General features: G+C 38.2%; 1 protein-coding gene across 2 annotated transcripts in view; it reads right to left on the reverse strand.

The window, feature by feature from the left end:
* Positions 1-14,905, reverse strand: part of arhgap23a (Rho GTPase activating protein 23a) — a 72,647-nt gene extending 57,742 nt beyond the window's left edge. Inside the window, exon 1 of one of the 2 annotated variants that reach the window (XM_077556680.1) lies at positions 14,708-14,905. In XM_077556680.1, coding sequence (XP_077412806.1) covers positions 14,708-14,716 — 9 coding nt within the window. In that variant the 5' untranslated portion in view covers positions 14,717-14,905. Of the gene's footprint in view, positions 1-2,193; positions 2,469-14,707 lie in introns of those variants that run through there. The other variant, XM_077556678.1, reaches the window with a different exon arrangement.
* Positions 14,906-16,067: the final 1,162 nt, after the last annotated feature.

Genomic DNA, 16,067 nt, shown 5'->3' on the forward strand with positions numbered 1-16,067 from the left:
CCGGTCCAGATGATTGTTTTGTAAGTAACGAATCCAATCTGTAGTATTTAAGTGAGCTCAGCTGGTTCCTCAACGGGAAAACGCATGTTTTAAGGAATTGCATGTCGCTGCTTGATTTTCGTTTTGTTGTAGTGACACGTTGGCATTATGATTTACAGCAGCCGTAAAGCGCGTCGACAGCAAAAAAAAAACACGAGAAACTGTATCGGTCCCATCTTGAGACTAAATCCAATTCTCTCCGATACTCATAAATGAGCCGGATCAGGAGCTGATACCGAGTATAGGATCGGGACTTCCCTAGTCGTGAGTGCAGTCTCAAGTAGCCATGCCTGAAAGTATACAGAAAAGTCTGCCATTTAGGGCTCATCTTGGCAATTTCCATGGGTCGTTCTCGCCAAGAATTTTCATTTACCAAATTCAAACCAGAAATACTAGATAGATGGGTGATGCTAAAACAATAGAAATGACAGTTTTTGTCAATGCATATGGGCAGAGAGGACGGCGGTGAATCTCGATGATAATCACCCCGCAAAACTCTCATAACTGGTTTTTGTTTATCAAGGAAAGAACCATATTAACATATTACAGCATGTATTTGTGAGTGCACAAGCTGACGACTGTCAAAGCTTCTCACGCTGTCGCACCTCTGCCACTTTCTCGCCATGACACAACACTCGCATTCCTGCACGAGACCTCAGCCGCGTACGTGCGTGTGTGTGTTTTAACACTTGTGGTGTTCACAAACAGTCCACATTTACATAAACTTGTCAAAACAGCATAATCGGCAATATTCCAACTTCACTGTGTTCTGTATGAAAGGCAGGACAGATACTGCAATTTCTCAAGGTCTCTGCGTGAAAGAAACAAATGAATGTGTGTCGTTGTCTGGAACAGAAGTGAATGTGTACTGGAAGAAGCAATTCTTCAAAGTGGACCAGAATGACCTTACTGTGGAGAAGAATGTTCAATAATATACCAGAAAGCTCCCGAACTCGTTCAGATTGGTCAAAAGTAGACCCAAATCTAAAGTTGACCAGAATGTCCAAAAATGATCATAAGTAAACCAGAATGGTCCTCTAGAGGACTAGAAAGTCCCCCAACGAGGATCATAATGTAGATATCCTCAAAGTTGATCATAACTCAAATCACCAGAATGTCCGGAAAGTGCGTCAAAATTTTAAGAATGTTCCTAAAGTAAACAACAATGTCTCTAAAATGGATCATAATGGCCTCAAATTCTACTAGAATGTAAACATGTACCAGAACGTTCCCAAGACTAAAATGTCCCCAAGGTAGACCAATGAAAATAATGTTTACATACAGCCACTCTGGTGACATCAGAAGAAAATCACCATGGCGACACCGAAGATGTTGTGATGGGACAGGAAGCGCAGCCATGACTCTTGTATGTGTGTGGGGGTTTTTTTCCCCTAAAACGTGACAAAACCACAAAAGAGCTTCTTAAACAGCCAGAGGGTGGAAATGAGCAGAACACGCGTGCAGAAGATGGAAAAACGCCTTTTCAGGATGAGAGGAATTTAAAGGAACATAAGTGCGCTAATGAAAGAGGATGCTACAAAGTCACAAACCCACTTCAGAGGCTCCGACTTACAGTCGTGGTGCTATTTAGGAGACAGCAAACTCACAAGAAGATCTTGTGACGTTGACTGTTCGGTCGCACTTTTCCCATCTTGTCAGTTGGTGTGACGTCACCACCACCACCACCACGCAGTTGGCTTTTGTCATCTTTACATTAACGACTATTTGACGTCGTGTCAGCATATCGTTTAAAGCACGCCGAAATTAGGCCCGCGCCATCACGCTTCACCGCATCCCGAGTCGGGACGTCCCGCTCGGACTGACAGGCAGCCAAGCCGAGCCGAGCCCATCCGCCCTCCCCAACATGCAGCATCGAGCCTCGGACAAAAGACTCGCCCATTCCCCCTGCGTCCCTCCGGCCGGTGCTGCGTTCAATTGTCGTCGGACTTCACAATATTTGGCGCCCAAAATGCTACGACAAAAGCTTCAACACACAAAAGTTGCCGTCTACGTGTTAAGGTAAACTTGCTGTTAATCGGCTTAGGAATCCCGCTCAGCTCGGCGGCTCGCCCTGGAGGGACGGACGCGCTCACACCGCTAACTCCACCTCGCCCTACTCCGCGCACAACACAGCACAACGCGGCGTTCACTTACGTGCAGCTCGGAGGAGTAGGGAGGTATTCCAACAAGGCAGAAGGCAACTCCATTCATTGGGCGGCGGAGGCTGTCGGACCGCGGCCACGAGAGAGGGTCTACGTTCGCGGGGGTCTTCCTAACAACTCGGAGAAGGTCGACTCGTTATCCCGCTTCCTTCTTGTGCCCCCCACCTCCTCCACCGTCACTTCTACTACTACTTCCCTGGAGCCCGCGACAATTCGCACTGTGTGTCTCTCTGGCCGAGCTGCCCCCTCCATTCCATTCCCTCCTGCCCGCCCCTCCTTCTTCTTCACTACTTTTTCTTCCCCTCCTTCGGTTGTTTGCCGAATCCGTCCGTCAAACAACACAAAACACGCCGGAAGCAAAGAGATCCGCCTTTCAAAGTAAAGCGCAAATTCCCAAAATAGTGGTTTTCGATAGACAACGACATTAGTTAGTCCTAGAGATTCATAATAAATAAAATAAAAACTACTAAAGTACTGAGTAACTGGTAACTAGCGTTAGATGTATTTGTATAAATCAGCATGAACGTTAATATAGGCAAAAAATAAATTAAGAATGTGCCCAACAATATCACTTTAACTTCAATATACTCATAGACTCACCAGGTAGAGATTAGTGAAATGTAGCTCAAGGAGCATAGTAAAAGTAGTGTTTCTGAAATGAAATACTCAAGTAAACAGTATATTGCATTAAAAATACTCTGACAAGTACAATTTATCCAAAAACTCACTTGAGTAAATGTAGCTAATGTGTTTCTTAATTATATGACATACTTAATGGTTATATAATTAAAATGTTGCTCTGTCTAAGGGCATTGCTTCTATTTCTAATGGTAACTAATTAGGGGTGTGCCAAAAAATCGATTATCATAAGAATCGCGATTCTCATTTAGTACGATTCAGAATCGATTTTAAATGTCCCAAAATCGATTTTCCCGTGGGCAGTATTTTATTTTGAAATGGCTTGGTCAGAACCAACAAAAAGCCCCAAAATGGTCACAATAACGCCTAGGGGTTAAATTATTTTATGCTGTCTTGTCTTTGTCAGTGTGTGCCTTTATTTGGAGCGCTGTTCATGTTGAACCCGGTTTGGCCATTGAGGTGCAGTGCTAAGTTGTAGCCACATTAGAGTGTAGAAGGAAAAAGGCACGATTAAGTTATTCCAATAAAACTTTTTTTTTTCCAGCGTGAAGCCGTTTTTTTGAGTGATAAAAGTGCCGCGAGTAGCGTGCTAATTAGCATTAGGGAGTTCGTCTTGAGTAGATCATTACAATTCCTTGCACAAAAATCATTGTCAATCAAATCATTTTGAATCAAAAATCGTCCTTAATCGAAAATCAATTCTGAATCGAATCGCAGGCCCAAAAATCGTAATTGAATCGAATCGTGAGACATTCAAAGATTCCCACCCCTAGTAACTAATGTTTAACTGGTCCTAAACTAAGCTTAGATTTGTGTTAAACTAGGGTTAGGCTACAGTGAACATCTATTTATCGTGGGGGAATAAGTTCCAGACCCACCTGCCACCATATAGACAGACGACATAAATACATTTTTATAAACCGTTTAATCACTCCCACGCCCTTCAAACAAAGTTAAACTCATTAAAACACACTTTTTAAACACATCATAAATGTATTTGAACACAAAAAACAATTTCACTTAGCAAATACTGTACAAGTATACATAATGGCATCTCAAGTGCTAATATGAAAAATATGGACATGGCATCACGGACCGCCTTCCCACGCGAGTTATGCTACAAATGGGAGTGATTCTGGGAAAGGTGTTGCCGTTGATCATTGAAAAAATATTTTTAGACAGGCAGGGGAAGCTTACTCATCATCACAATAGGAAGCTCAGCCCACTGCCAAGTGGCGCCGGCTACGACGCCGTCAAACGCCGTCATCCGTGGCGCTCTACAATGAAAGTGAGAGCAAATTATAAGGAATGCATTGGAGGAGGCTCCAAGACGGAGTCCCATGTGGCTGCCAGTATGCCATTGGGACCACTTCAAAGAGACCAAAGTTGGACTTAAAAGTTTAAAACAAACTGTTATTAAGATTAAAGGCAATTGTATTGTCCTAAAAAGTTCAATGCAACTGAAAGTACTGTAGTGACTCTTTCCCGGTGCACTAGAGGGAGCCTGCGTACCCCAAGTGGTACATTGACCAGGCTGGACAACAAAGTTTATGGTGTCCCAAAACTTTTGCACAATACTGTTTGTGCAGGTCAGTCTCTGACACACAGCCTCAGGCCTCCATTACAATTTAAATGCTAACCCCGATATGATGGCGATGTGAGGCGACACATCCTGAGCGTCAGACCCCCCCTCAAGGGGGTGGTGGCGCCCCGCCAACCCAGCACCCCCCCCCCCCCCCCCACCGTTACGTAATCCCACGCTCAGCCGGACGCAGTAAACAAGCGTCAGAGCGTTTAGACGCTTGACCGCACGTTTCCCTCCACTTGTAACTGCTCATGCGGGAGACCAATCATTAAGACCCACGTTTAGCTGATAAGGGGAGCTGGAGGAGGAGGGGTGGGCGGCCTTGATAGTAACATAAAATACAATAAAGAATGCGTAATAAATATTAGTTTTATATTTATAAAAAAACAACATTGAATACAATATAATAGCAATAGAAATAATAGAAACAATATAATAAACCAGATTTTAAATACAATTTTAATAATAATTATTAATGATTTTTCAAAATAAAATTATATAAATTGCACTGTAGTCCAAAAATAATCAAATTCATTGAAAATTGAACACATTAAAAAAGTAAAATACTATTATTTTACTGAAATGATAACTTTTAGCATATATATTTTCAAAATAGCCTCAAAAATAAATACACGATATTCCGAAAATAAAATTCAAAAATACTAAAAACATTAACTTTTAAATAAATGTATTTAATTGTCTTTAGAAAAAAAAATACATTGTTATATTGTCCAAAAATGGAATCAAATAAAATGATTTTTTTTTTTAATGGAATGCAAAAACATGTTGGCAATTTAACAAAATAAAATAAAATTAATTAAATGCGATGCTACGAATTTAATTAAAAGCCAATACACTGAAGTAATCTAAACCTGGACTGCAGCATAAACAATATATTTAAAATAAGGATGGAATTACATTAAATTGTATTACATTGAAGAAGAAAAAAACACATTTAAAAACTTACATTTTATTTAATAAGTGAAAAAAGCATATTTTGAAAACAGCTCCACTTGATTCAGTAATTTGAAAAAAAAAAAAAAAGAATTGACTGCTGATCAGTGACATAAAACATCTTCAATACTGTACAATCAAGAGGATAAGCTGCCTTTGTTTTGGTTGTATTGTTGCTTAAGTCATTTTTCATTTTATCTGACTGTTACGACTGCTAAAATGTGAGCCTTGTTAAATATTCTGTTCAATATTGCAAACTCCGCCTATTGTGGCCATTTTGCCATTTGCTGTTATTTTCACTTTACGGGAACTTTGCCTGTACACTAAGATTGTTTTTATTTTATTTTAGTAGTTTAAGGGAGTGACGTTCCGGGATAGTCCGCAGTTCCTATTAATGGCATCTGTTGCTATAAATACTGTAACACTAAATCCCCCGAAAACTTCCCCTGTCCTCTCGCCTTTCTTGTGAGAATGAAAATAAACGGCGGGGCTTTAGTCATCTTTCCAGTAGCAACGCCGGCGCTTTCCTGCCGCTGCACCTTTCACAGCTCCACTTCCTGTCCACGCCACGCCGTCACTTCCTGCGGCCATGTGACAATGAAAGCGTTTGTCCGGGACTCACGTTCAGGAAGCCGTTTGTCTCTTTATCGCCGACAATATTTACATCACGCGACCTCGCCGCTTGAGTCAGTGAGTCAGGAGCAATCCTTTCATTAGTGTCAGAATAATAACTGGGACACACTTACTGGAAAACACATGCACGTGTGCCACATCTGGAAGAATACAGAAACCTTTTTTTTTTTTTATAACAAAAATAATAATTAGGGCCTGAAAAATATGGATTTTTCTAATATTTCTAATAACCGATTAATTTGATATATATATATATATATATATTAGGGGTGTGAATAGCCTAGTACCTGGCGATTAGATTCGTATCACGATTCATAGGTCACGATTCGATTCAATTAATCCCGATAAGAATCTTTAAATTGATTATTGCGATTTTTTAAAAACTCAAATTTAGAAATTACTAATCAGTTAACTTGTACATGTTCACTGTAAGATTTGTATGGAAATGTATTTATTTATCTAGAAATTAGGTTGCAGTCTGTTTCATGTTTGAACAGCACTGAAATCAAATATTAAGGCTTAATGTTCCATTAATATTACATTCTTTTATGCTAAGTAAAAGGTTTTGTTGAATATTCCCATAAAAAATTGATGTTTAAAAATCGATTCGGCCTAATATTGAATCGATTCGAGAATTGCGCGCTGTAATATTGCTATATATTGCCGAATCGATTTTTTCTAACACCTTTAATTTTATATATATATAATTTTTTTCAAATTTTTTGGGAAGATTTTTGTGGGGGTGTTGAATGTCACTATTTTTAATAATAATAAGAAGAATATTTATTATTATTATCTTGTGAAGTGTTAATTTATATAAAAAAATAAACTCTTGGCAAAAATCTGCAGTTTTTTGTTGATTTTTAAATATCGAATATCAGTTGATTAAATCTAATAATAATTAAATCATAAAATATAAACAATAATAAAATAAACCATGAATAATACCAATAATAAATCCATTAAACCGTTCTTTAAGTCACAGCATGTAGTATGTACTGTATTACGTGCAGTAATTGACTCACTGTACTGTACTCCAGTGATTCTCAGTCTGGTACGCCGGCTCCCTCTACTGGTATGTGAAAGAATCGTGGCTTAATTACAGTTCAGTTGTATTTAACTTTTACTGCAATCATTTTGCATTTAGTCTTTTTAAACTGTCTGTTTTTAAACCTTTATTTAGGTACGGACGGTTTATATTTAACTTTAATGTGTAATACATTTTAATTGTATCATGAATTTGCCAGTTACTTTTCATTTTCATGCTTTTTATCGCTGTACAATACTAAAGTTCATATTGTGCAAAATGCTGCAGTGTCTTACAATATTATTAAATTAATTATTTAAACCTACATGTTTTATTTTTTTTACCACAGGGTTAGTGTGCTACTGTAGTTTATTCTTGATCACAGTGGTAGTCTGCTCAATTTCACATACTGACTTACACTCTTAAATTACAAAAAGTAATTCCTGTGCAATAAAACAAAGAACCGGTCGGACTGAAGTCAGCAAAATAAAAACAGAACACCATCTGCTCACTTACAGCTCATTGCAGAGAAAGAGATAATCCCTGCCACACTGAAAACACACAATTGGGTGCAGTTGCAATGTATGCCACATGAGGGCGCACAGCAACTAAAGCAAGATAAAGGTGAGAGGAGACAACCTAATATACTGTAATGAAGTATAGTCAAATAAAAATAAGGTCAATAAAAGCAACAACCCCCAAAAAAACATGCCTCTAATTAAAACGAGCTGCTCACTACGCATATAGTATATAATATACTGTATACTGTATATGAGAATTAGTGTGATAATGTCCACATTACATAAATACAAATGTAAAAAAATAAAGACGCATAAAACGCAAATGCATAAAATAAATAAAGTTAAAATAAATAAATAAATAAAAATACAAATGTATATTTATTATAAAAGGTTAAAAAACAAATTACACAAAATACATTTAAAAAAATAAACAAATGAGACCAGGGACAACCAAATAAAAAAAGATCCAATTTAAAAAGTGAAAAAAAAATAAATAAATAAAATACAAACAATAAAAAAGACTTTTTCTAAGAATTAGATACAATTAAGAAAAAATCAATTTAAAAAAAATATATATATATATTGTTGTGTAGTTGTTTTAAGTAATAATTAAAACAATAGCTGATTGCTATGTGCTACATTTTTGGGGACAAAATGCTACCAACAAAGATTGAATTCCCTCCACACTCCTTCTCACAAACGCATGCACACGTACGCATGCGGTCACAGGTCACACACACACACACACATACACACCATAGCGCGATACAGAGTAATAGTGGTCCTATCTTATAGGCTGAAGTGAACTAGGATCTGTTTACTTCCTGGAGAGACGGCTGTCCTACTTTTCCGTCCCGGGACAATCTGCCCATTGTGCGCGCCCGCAGGCATCCACCACATTGGCCTTTGCCGGCATATTAAGAACACGGACATTGTACTGTACTTCACACGCTAAGCGCGCATATCACACACTCACACATCACTGTATAAGAGCACCCTGACATACAAACTGGTAACCATGTTTACTCGCATATCTACTCCACTTTCCCCATTGAAATCAATTGAAATTCCAGTCATCACTTCCATTATTGTTGTTGTAAGATAAGTAGCACTATAAAGTAAAATAGTCATTAAAATATAAAAAATAAAATCTGAGAATCCAAAGCTCGCTCGTACCGCTGTATTTACAAAAGTATTGGGACAAGAAGTGAGTGAGATGTGTCCCAATACTTTTGTGCACACATAAACATGCTGACATTCTTACCACCTAACCTATAAAACCAAAAGATTTATGTATAATACTTCACTCATTCACTGCCGTTGACGGCTGTAGACGTCAGAAATTCATTTTAACCATTTCTATTAGTTTAAAATTTGTTCCACTTTTGTGAACAAGAATATGAAAACCTAGAACTATTAAAGTCATGCGATTGATTACAATTAAAAATGTTAATCACCTGATGTAAAAAAAAAAATAAGAAAAGAAAAGATTATTAAAAATTTGGTGTGTCAGGCGATTACATTTTTTAATTGTATTTAATTGTTATGACTTCACTAGTTAACTCACGATTAATCACAAATTTTACATTTGTTCTTAATGTACAATTAAAAAAAAAATCTTGGTTTTCATAATCTTGTTAACAAAAGTGGGAAAAAATGTTAAACTAATAGAAATAATTCAAATGAATTTTTGACGTCTATAGCCGTCAATGGCAGTGAATGAGTTAATCATGAATTGGATATTGTTTCGTGTAATACTTTTTAACTTGCTGTATTTGTAAAAAAAATATATATATTTTTTTAAAACATGGGATAAGGACCTTCAAAAAATTATCGGATATTAAATTGCAATCACACGCTTGACAGTAAAAAAAAGCAATTACAATATTTAAAAAAAATCATTCTGCCCTTAATCTTGCTACTTCAACCAAAACAAGAAGACATTCCAAAAATGAGATGAGATTAGACCACCAGTTCCACCATGAGGCGCACAACCACACTCCATTCTTCTTCTTTGTCCTGCCCTCTCGCACACTTGCTCACATTCCCTCTTTACCTACTTGGATGTTTGTAACTCATTAACTCATTCACTGCCATTGACGGCTATAGACGTCAAATATTCATTTTAACTATTTCTATTAGTTTAACTTTTTTTTTCTCCATTTTCTGTGAACAAGAGTATGAAAACCTAGATTTTTTATTGTACATTTAGAACAGATATTACATTTTTGATTAATCGTGAGTTAACTCATGAAGTCATGCAATTAATTACGATTAAAGATTTTAATCACCTGACGCTCCTAATTTTTAATAATCTTTTCTTTAATCGCATCAGGCGATTACATTTTTTAATTGTAATTAATCGCATTACTTCAATAGTTAACTCACGATTAATCATAAATTTTATATTATGTTCTAAATGTGCAATAAAAAAATTCTAGGTTTTCATACTCTTGTTAACAAAAGTGGAAAAAACGTTAAACTAATAGAAATAGTTCAAATGAATTTTTGACGTCAATAGCCGTCTTATCCTGCTGTCAAACACTTAAATGTGCACGCTGTGTCCTGCCGCATGTGGTCAGCCCGTACAGGTCGACCTTAATGACTATTGACCGAAAAAGTGCACTGACCCTAAGCTACGATGACGTTTCAATCATCCCCTCGGCCGGTGCTCCTTTTCCCCCCGCTCCGATCCCGAAGGATGTGGCAGAAAGAGGGCACTGGCCCTAATTCTATGCCAGCCCGTCATCCTCCTTTGCACACTTGCTCGAACCTATTTTAGCACAGATGCTAACTGTCCTGTGCACTTGTACAGCCCAGTTTCGTCACTCACTCCTTCTAAACAACAAAATTCTAATTAGACGCTTTAGCTCCGATTTGGACTGATTTGAAAATAGCCTGCTCCGGTGTTGTAAAACATGGTGCTAAGCAGGCGTTAAACTAATGCTAACTAAAGAAACGTGATGGTAGACTAGGATTAAATTGGTGCTAATCTGACGCTAAACTGGTGTCAAAAAACTGTCAAACTAGTTCTTAAACCATGTTATATTGGTGTAAACTACTGCTAAATAGGTGTCAAACTGATGCTTACGTTGCTACTAGTGCTACTAGTGTTAAATTGTTGCAAAAGTAGTTTTGAACTAGTATTACATTGGTTAGACTGTTATTAAACTAGTGCTAAACTACTGTAATATTCTTGTGTGCAAAGAAGAAGCATTTACATTCCGTTTTATGCTAGCACCCGCTGGCTACTTTATTTTTGTACTCTTCTAGAATCTAGTGGTGGGTGGATCGATCCAAATATGGATATTATCGATACCATGTCAGTATCGATATTGGCACTAGAATAACGATCTAGTAGTTCAGTTTCAGTTTGGCTCTTTTATGCACTGCTGCGGTTTGGTCAAAAAGATAACAGGCATGTCACAGTAGCCACAGGCAGACTTGCTCCCTGACAACCAACCCCGCCCACCCCCCACCCCCTCTCTCTCCTCCTGTGTTTCGACCATGTGACGTCACGTGACTTAGCATCTCACCTTTGATTGCATGAACACATACAGTATTGTACTTGAAAATGATTTTTTTTTGGTATGTTGTTTTATGTTTTATATTTGTTGTTACATGATCATCTTTAACATCTTGTTTATTTGTGTTGAAAAAGAATTGATGAAGGCAGAATTTTAGTTTCTGAAGAGTAGCCTATATGATAACATATTTGTTTTTTGTTTTTCCCCTATGATCACTTTGTGCACTTAGTTTAAGTAAGTTAAAACAAATGTTATGGTTGTAATGTTTCTGGGGGCCACTGCTCCCTTCAGGCTACACTGCCATCTATTAGCTAGCATACATCACTACAACTACCATTAAACTGGTGATAAACTAGGGTTAAAACTGGTCCCAAACTAGTGCTAAACTGGTGATAAGATAGTGTTAAACTGGTGACTGATAGATATTATAACATTTTTAATTCTTCATTTCATATATTAACCATTGTTACACATTATTAACATTTTAATTCTTTATATTAACCTTGTCGAAATGTTTTGTGTCCTGTGCAGAGCAGATGGTGTTGATTTCGGTATAATTTGACCTTAAACTGGGACATACTATTTAGTCTAAAAAGTTCCTTCTCAGCGCTTTGTGCGAAAACACATTTGGTCCTTGAGAACAGAATCTGTTTCGAACACGCACTCCTGACTCTGTTTTCGCCATCTGCTCATGGAAAAGTACCCAGAGATATGTTTTGTCTACAAATAAAAGAGAGGAGGTCTTTTAACTATAAGAAGCCATTGTACACGCGGAAGAGACACATTTCGACGCTCTGAATCCCACCTGTTTAAGTGATGAATTAGAGGCTGTTATTTGTCCAGAGATCTCTGTTAGATTAAAAAATCATTTTTGCAAAGGTGTTTTTTCTTACATTAAATCTGTCTTCAAATTTTGGAACACGCAAAGAGGACAAATAATTTTATTCCTCTTTCATGACCAACAAGTGTTAAGCTAGTATTAAACTGTTGCTAATGTTACAACTGGTGCTAATGGTACACTTGTGTTAAACTGTTGCTAAAATGATGTGAAATGCATCTTAACTGGTGTTTAACCAGTGTTAAACATGCAACTAGTGATGCACTAGTGCTACTTAAACTGATCCTACTCAACTAGTATTAAACTAGCATTAAACTTTTGTTGCTCGTGCTAAATTTGTGGCATTCAGCTAAAGTAGTGGTAGAATGGAGCCAAACTACTCTTTCACTCGTGCCAAACCAGGACTAAACCTGGTGTTAAACTAGTGCAAACCCGTGCTATACTGGTGTTAAACTGGTGCCAAACTGGTAATAAATTATTGTTTAACTGGCGCCAAATTAGTATTATATAAGTATTAAATTGCTCTTAAACTGATGCTAATTAAGTGGTACACTAGAGTTAAACGTGTGCTAAACTACTGTTAAACTGGTCCTAAACTGGTGATAACTGGTGCCAAACTGGTCTTAAACAAGTGCAAACTGGTGTTAAACTACGGTGAACTAAAGTTTAAAAACATATGTGATGTGCAGTCAGGCATTCAACGCAGATGACACAATGTGTACATTAAGCTAATACAACATCTTACTAGCTTGGCTAACCAGTACAACTTGGTTTCCACGTGGACATGTGGGAGTTCTGCCTGGATACTGTTTACTTTACTCTCATGTCACCGAGCGTGTTTATACTTGAGAGTCATCTTCAATACCAACAACCACACAGAAGGGAAACGCAAGGCAAAGATAAAGCTTTAGCGGCCTTGCTGCTAAACAACAATAATAATCATGAGTCGCATGACCCATAGGAAGCGGAATAACCATCTTCGACCGTGACGTCGCTATTCTGTGCTCGAATGACAGCAACTTATAAATAGCATTTAGCTTCCTGTGTGCTGTATTGTCATGTAAGATCCACCGCTATTGTTTTGTTGCCATTCGGAACGATTGGACGCATTATTAGGTACACCTGCATGAGATAATACAAGAGCTTTGGCTAGACAGAAAAATAGAAGAATTTCATGACATTTGGATCGATCAATTAGTTGTTTAAGTGAGGAATCCTACGATTTCACACTAAGAGACAATACCCGACTCCTTAGGGAGACTCACATGGAAGGAACATTTTGTGGCATTGGCTCTACAGTATAAAATACATTAGAATAGCATTTAAACAATCTAAATGAAAATGCATTGACAGATGCAGAACAGTCTATTGTATATATTTTTGGGGCGTTGTTTTGCATCAAAATAATAATAATTTCAAAATATATATATATATTCTGGTGCTTTTATAGATGAAAAATAGCTAACTTTTTTGTCTGTGTGCTATGCATTAAAATTTGAAGTAACAGGAAAAATGTTGACAACATCCTCTATTGAACAGTGGGGGGGGGGGGGGGGAATCATAAAATGTACTTTTACAGATGCAGTCTGTCTACATTACTTTTATCTGCTTTGCATGAAAATAAAAAAGAGCTAACAGTTTGGACTATACTGTATATAAAATATATATAATCAAATGTAATTTTTTTTTTTACAAAAAGTGCATGCAGTGATGAATTTTTTTTCATATTTTTGTCTGCGTGTTTTGTGTGAAAATTTAAAAAACACATGCCCTATTGAACAGGAAAAGATATGAAATACTTCAAAGGGTGCACCAACAGATTAAGAAAATATTATCACATGTTTTGTGTGATTGTTTGGACACATTCTTTGCAGTGCACAGCTAAAAATAAACAACAACGACAACGAAGAAACATTCATATTTTGTAAAATATACTTTTAGAGACGCAGTCCGGTGAGTTTCATTTTTTTCTGAGAACGAATGAAATATCTGTGCAACAAATGCTCAAAATATATGTTTTAAAAATTGCATTCACGGATACAAACTATTTCATTTTTTTACACACACACAATTTTGATGTCACATGCATTCCCAGTGGAGAACAAAAACTATTATAAAAATTATATATATAAAAAAAAGTGCAACAACTGGACATGGTTATATATACATATATATATATATATATATATATATATATATATATATATATATATATATATGTGTGTGTGTGTGTGTGTGTGTGTGTGTGTGTGTGTGTGTGTGTATATATATGTATGTATAATAAAATGCATTACCAATTGCAGCACAGTGCATAGCATTTTTGTTGTTGATTTAAAAAAATAATAATTAATAAATAAAAAGAACACTTTTGACCACACGTGCTTTCCACTGAAGAGCAACATGCAGCATTGGTGTGTGCAGGTGTACCCAATAAACCGACCGTGACAGCAATAGATGTGTAACACTCACCCACATTTACACACACGCTGGCGAGCATCACTTGATGAGATCATCTCTAATTGTTCTGTGAGGCTTACGGGGCAGGTTAGCTACGGGTGGGACCACCGGCAAGAACTGAAGGGCCATGCCAGGGCGTGTCCCCCCACACCACCCCGCTTCCGGCGGATGAGGTCATGGGATGTACACACTTGTTTGAACATCTACAGAGGTTGCTTTACCTCTCACCGGGACGCCAGAGGACAGAATAGCAGCAAAGTCGCGTTGTCATGCAAGCATTGAGATGATGGGACCCTTTCCTTTCCTTTCGCCTTTGCATCCTCACCTGCTCCATGATTTCAGCGCGCCATGGCGGCTCCCAACGCTCCCGGTATTCTTCGTCTTCTCCGTGCCGTATTCCCAACAACTCTCCTCCACGTTATATCCACGCTTCACTTGATCCCGTTTCCAGATGGGATTCCTCGCCACCGACAAAAATACTCCCGCTCTCTTCCCGTCGTACACACACACATTGCTGTTCGTCCCTTCCCTTTGCTCCTTCCCCCCTCCCCCTTTCCCGCTGCAGAGGGTTAGGGTAGCCAATCAGAGAGAAGTAGCAGGAAGGGCGGTCGCCTCCCGATTGGCCGGGGCCCGAGCTTGTGACTCCCGCTCCAGCTGTCCCGCTCGCGCTTCCCTAAAAACCTCTGTTGCCATTGACGACAGCAACCGACACGCTATTGGGTGGATTTACAAGCCCTGCCCCCTTGTTGTTGAGAAAGTGGGTCCTTTGAGGAGCAGCATGTCGGGACATGTAGTCCACTTTTGTGGAGGCCCTTCCATTCTTGGTGAGCGCAGGAGGGAGGGCAACACATCCTTCCCAGGGAAACTCCCACCAAGTACTAAATAACAGGAACTCCACTAGGGAAGGTTGGAGTGTGACAACACACACACACACACGTTTTTCCCGCTTCACTCGGCAACTTGCGCACACGACTGGATGTGCTTATGGTTAACTGCGGCGGGAAGGAGGGTGAAAGGGGAAGTTCAGGTGCAACGCAGGCGAAAAAAAATAATACAGTGGTGCCTTGAGACACGGCTTTAAATCGTTCCGCGACCACACTCACATCTGAAATCATCGTTCCCCATTGGCGTGAATGGCAACGCCACCCCCCAAAATGGGCTGCATTTTTCAATAAATAAAAAAAGTACTCTTAAATACAATAAAGTACAATGTACTTTATGTAAAAACATACAGTAAAAACGTAAGTCAATAGAATGAACAACACGGCCCGCACCTGTTTTCTGGGTTTTGTCAGACAAACCCGAAGGCACTTTGATATCAGTGGCAGAGCGATACAGGACAAAATGGCAGCACCCTGTGATTGATGAAAATGGATGGATTAATCTGCTTAATTCATGTTCTACAAACCTAAGTAGAATACAATTTTTAGACTCATGGAGGATTTTTTTAAAATCGTGAATTCAATTTGTGCAGGTTGAAAATATCAAGTCAACAATAAGTACTATAAATTCAAGTTTAAATGTCAAAACATCATCGAGCCAATGACAGGTTTAATCTATTTTGAGTGATGGTGAGTGTCTGAGGAAGCCTGGCCTGCTACAGGAGCTACTGACTGAGACAGTTCTACACAGCGGTCATGGAATCAGTCCTGTGTTCTCCCATCATAGTCTGGTTTGGTGCTACT

This window comes from Vanacampus margaritifer, chromosome 2 (assembly GCF_051991255.1).
Source record: "Vanacampus margaritifer isolate UIUO_Vmar chromosome 2, RoL_Vmar_1.0, whole genome shotgun sequence".
Taxonomy (NCBI): domain Eukaryota; kingdom Metazoa; phylum Chordata; class Actinopteri; order Syngnathiformes; family Syngnathidae; genus Vanacampus; species Vanacampus margaritifer.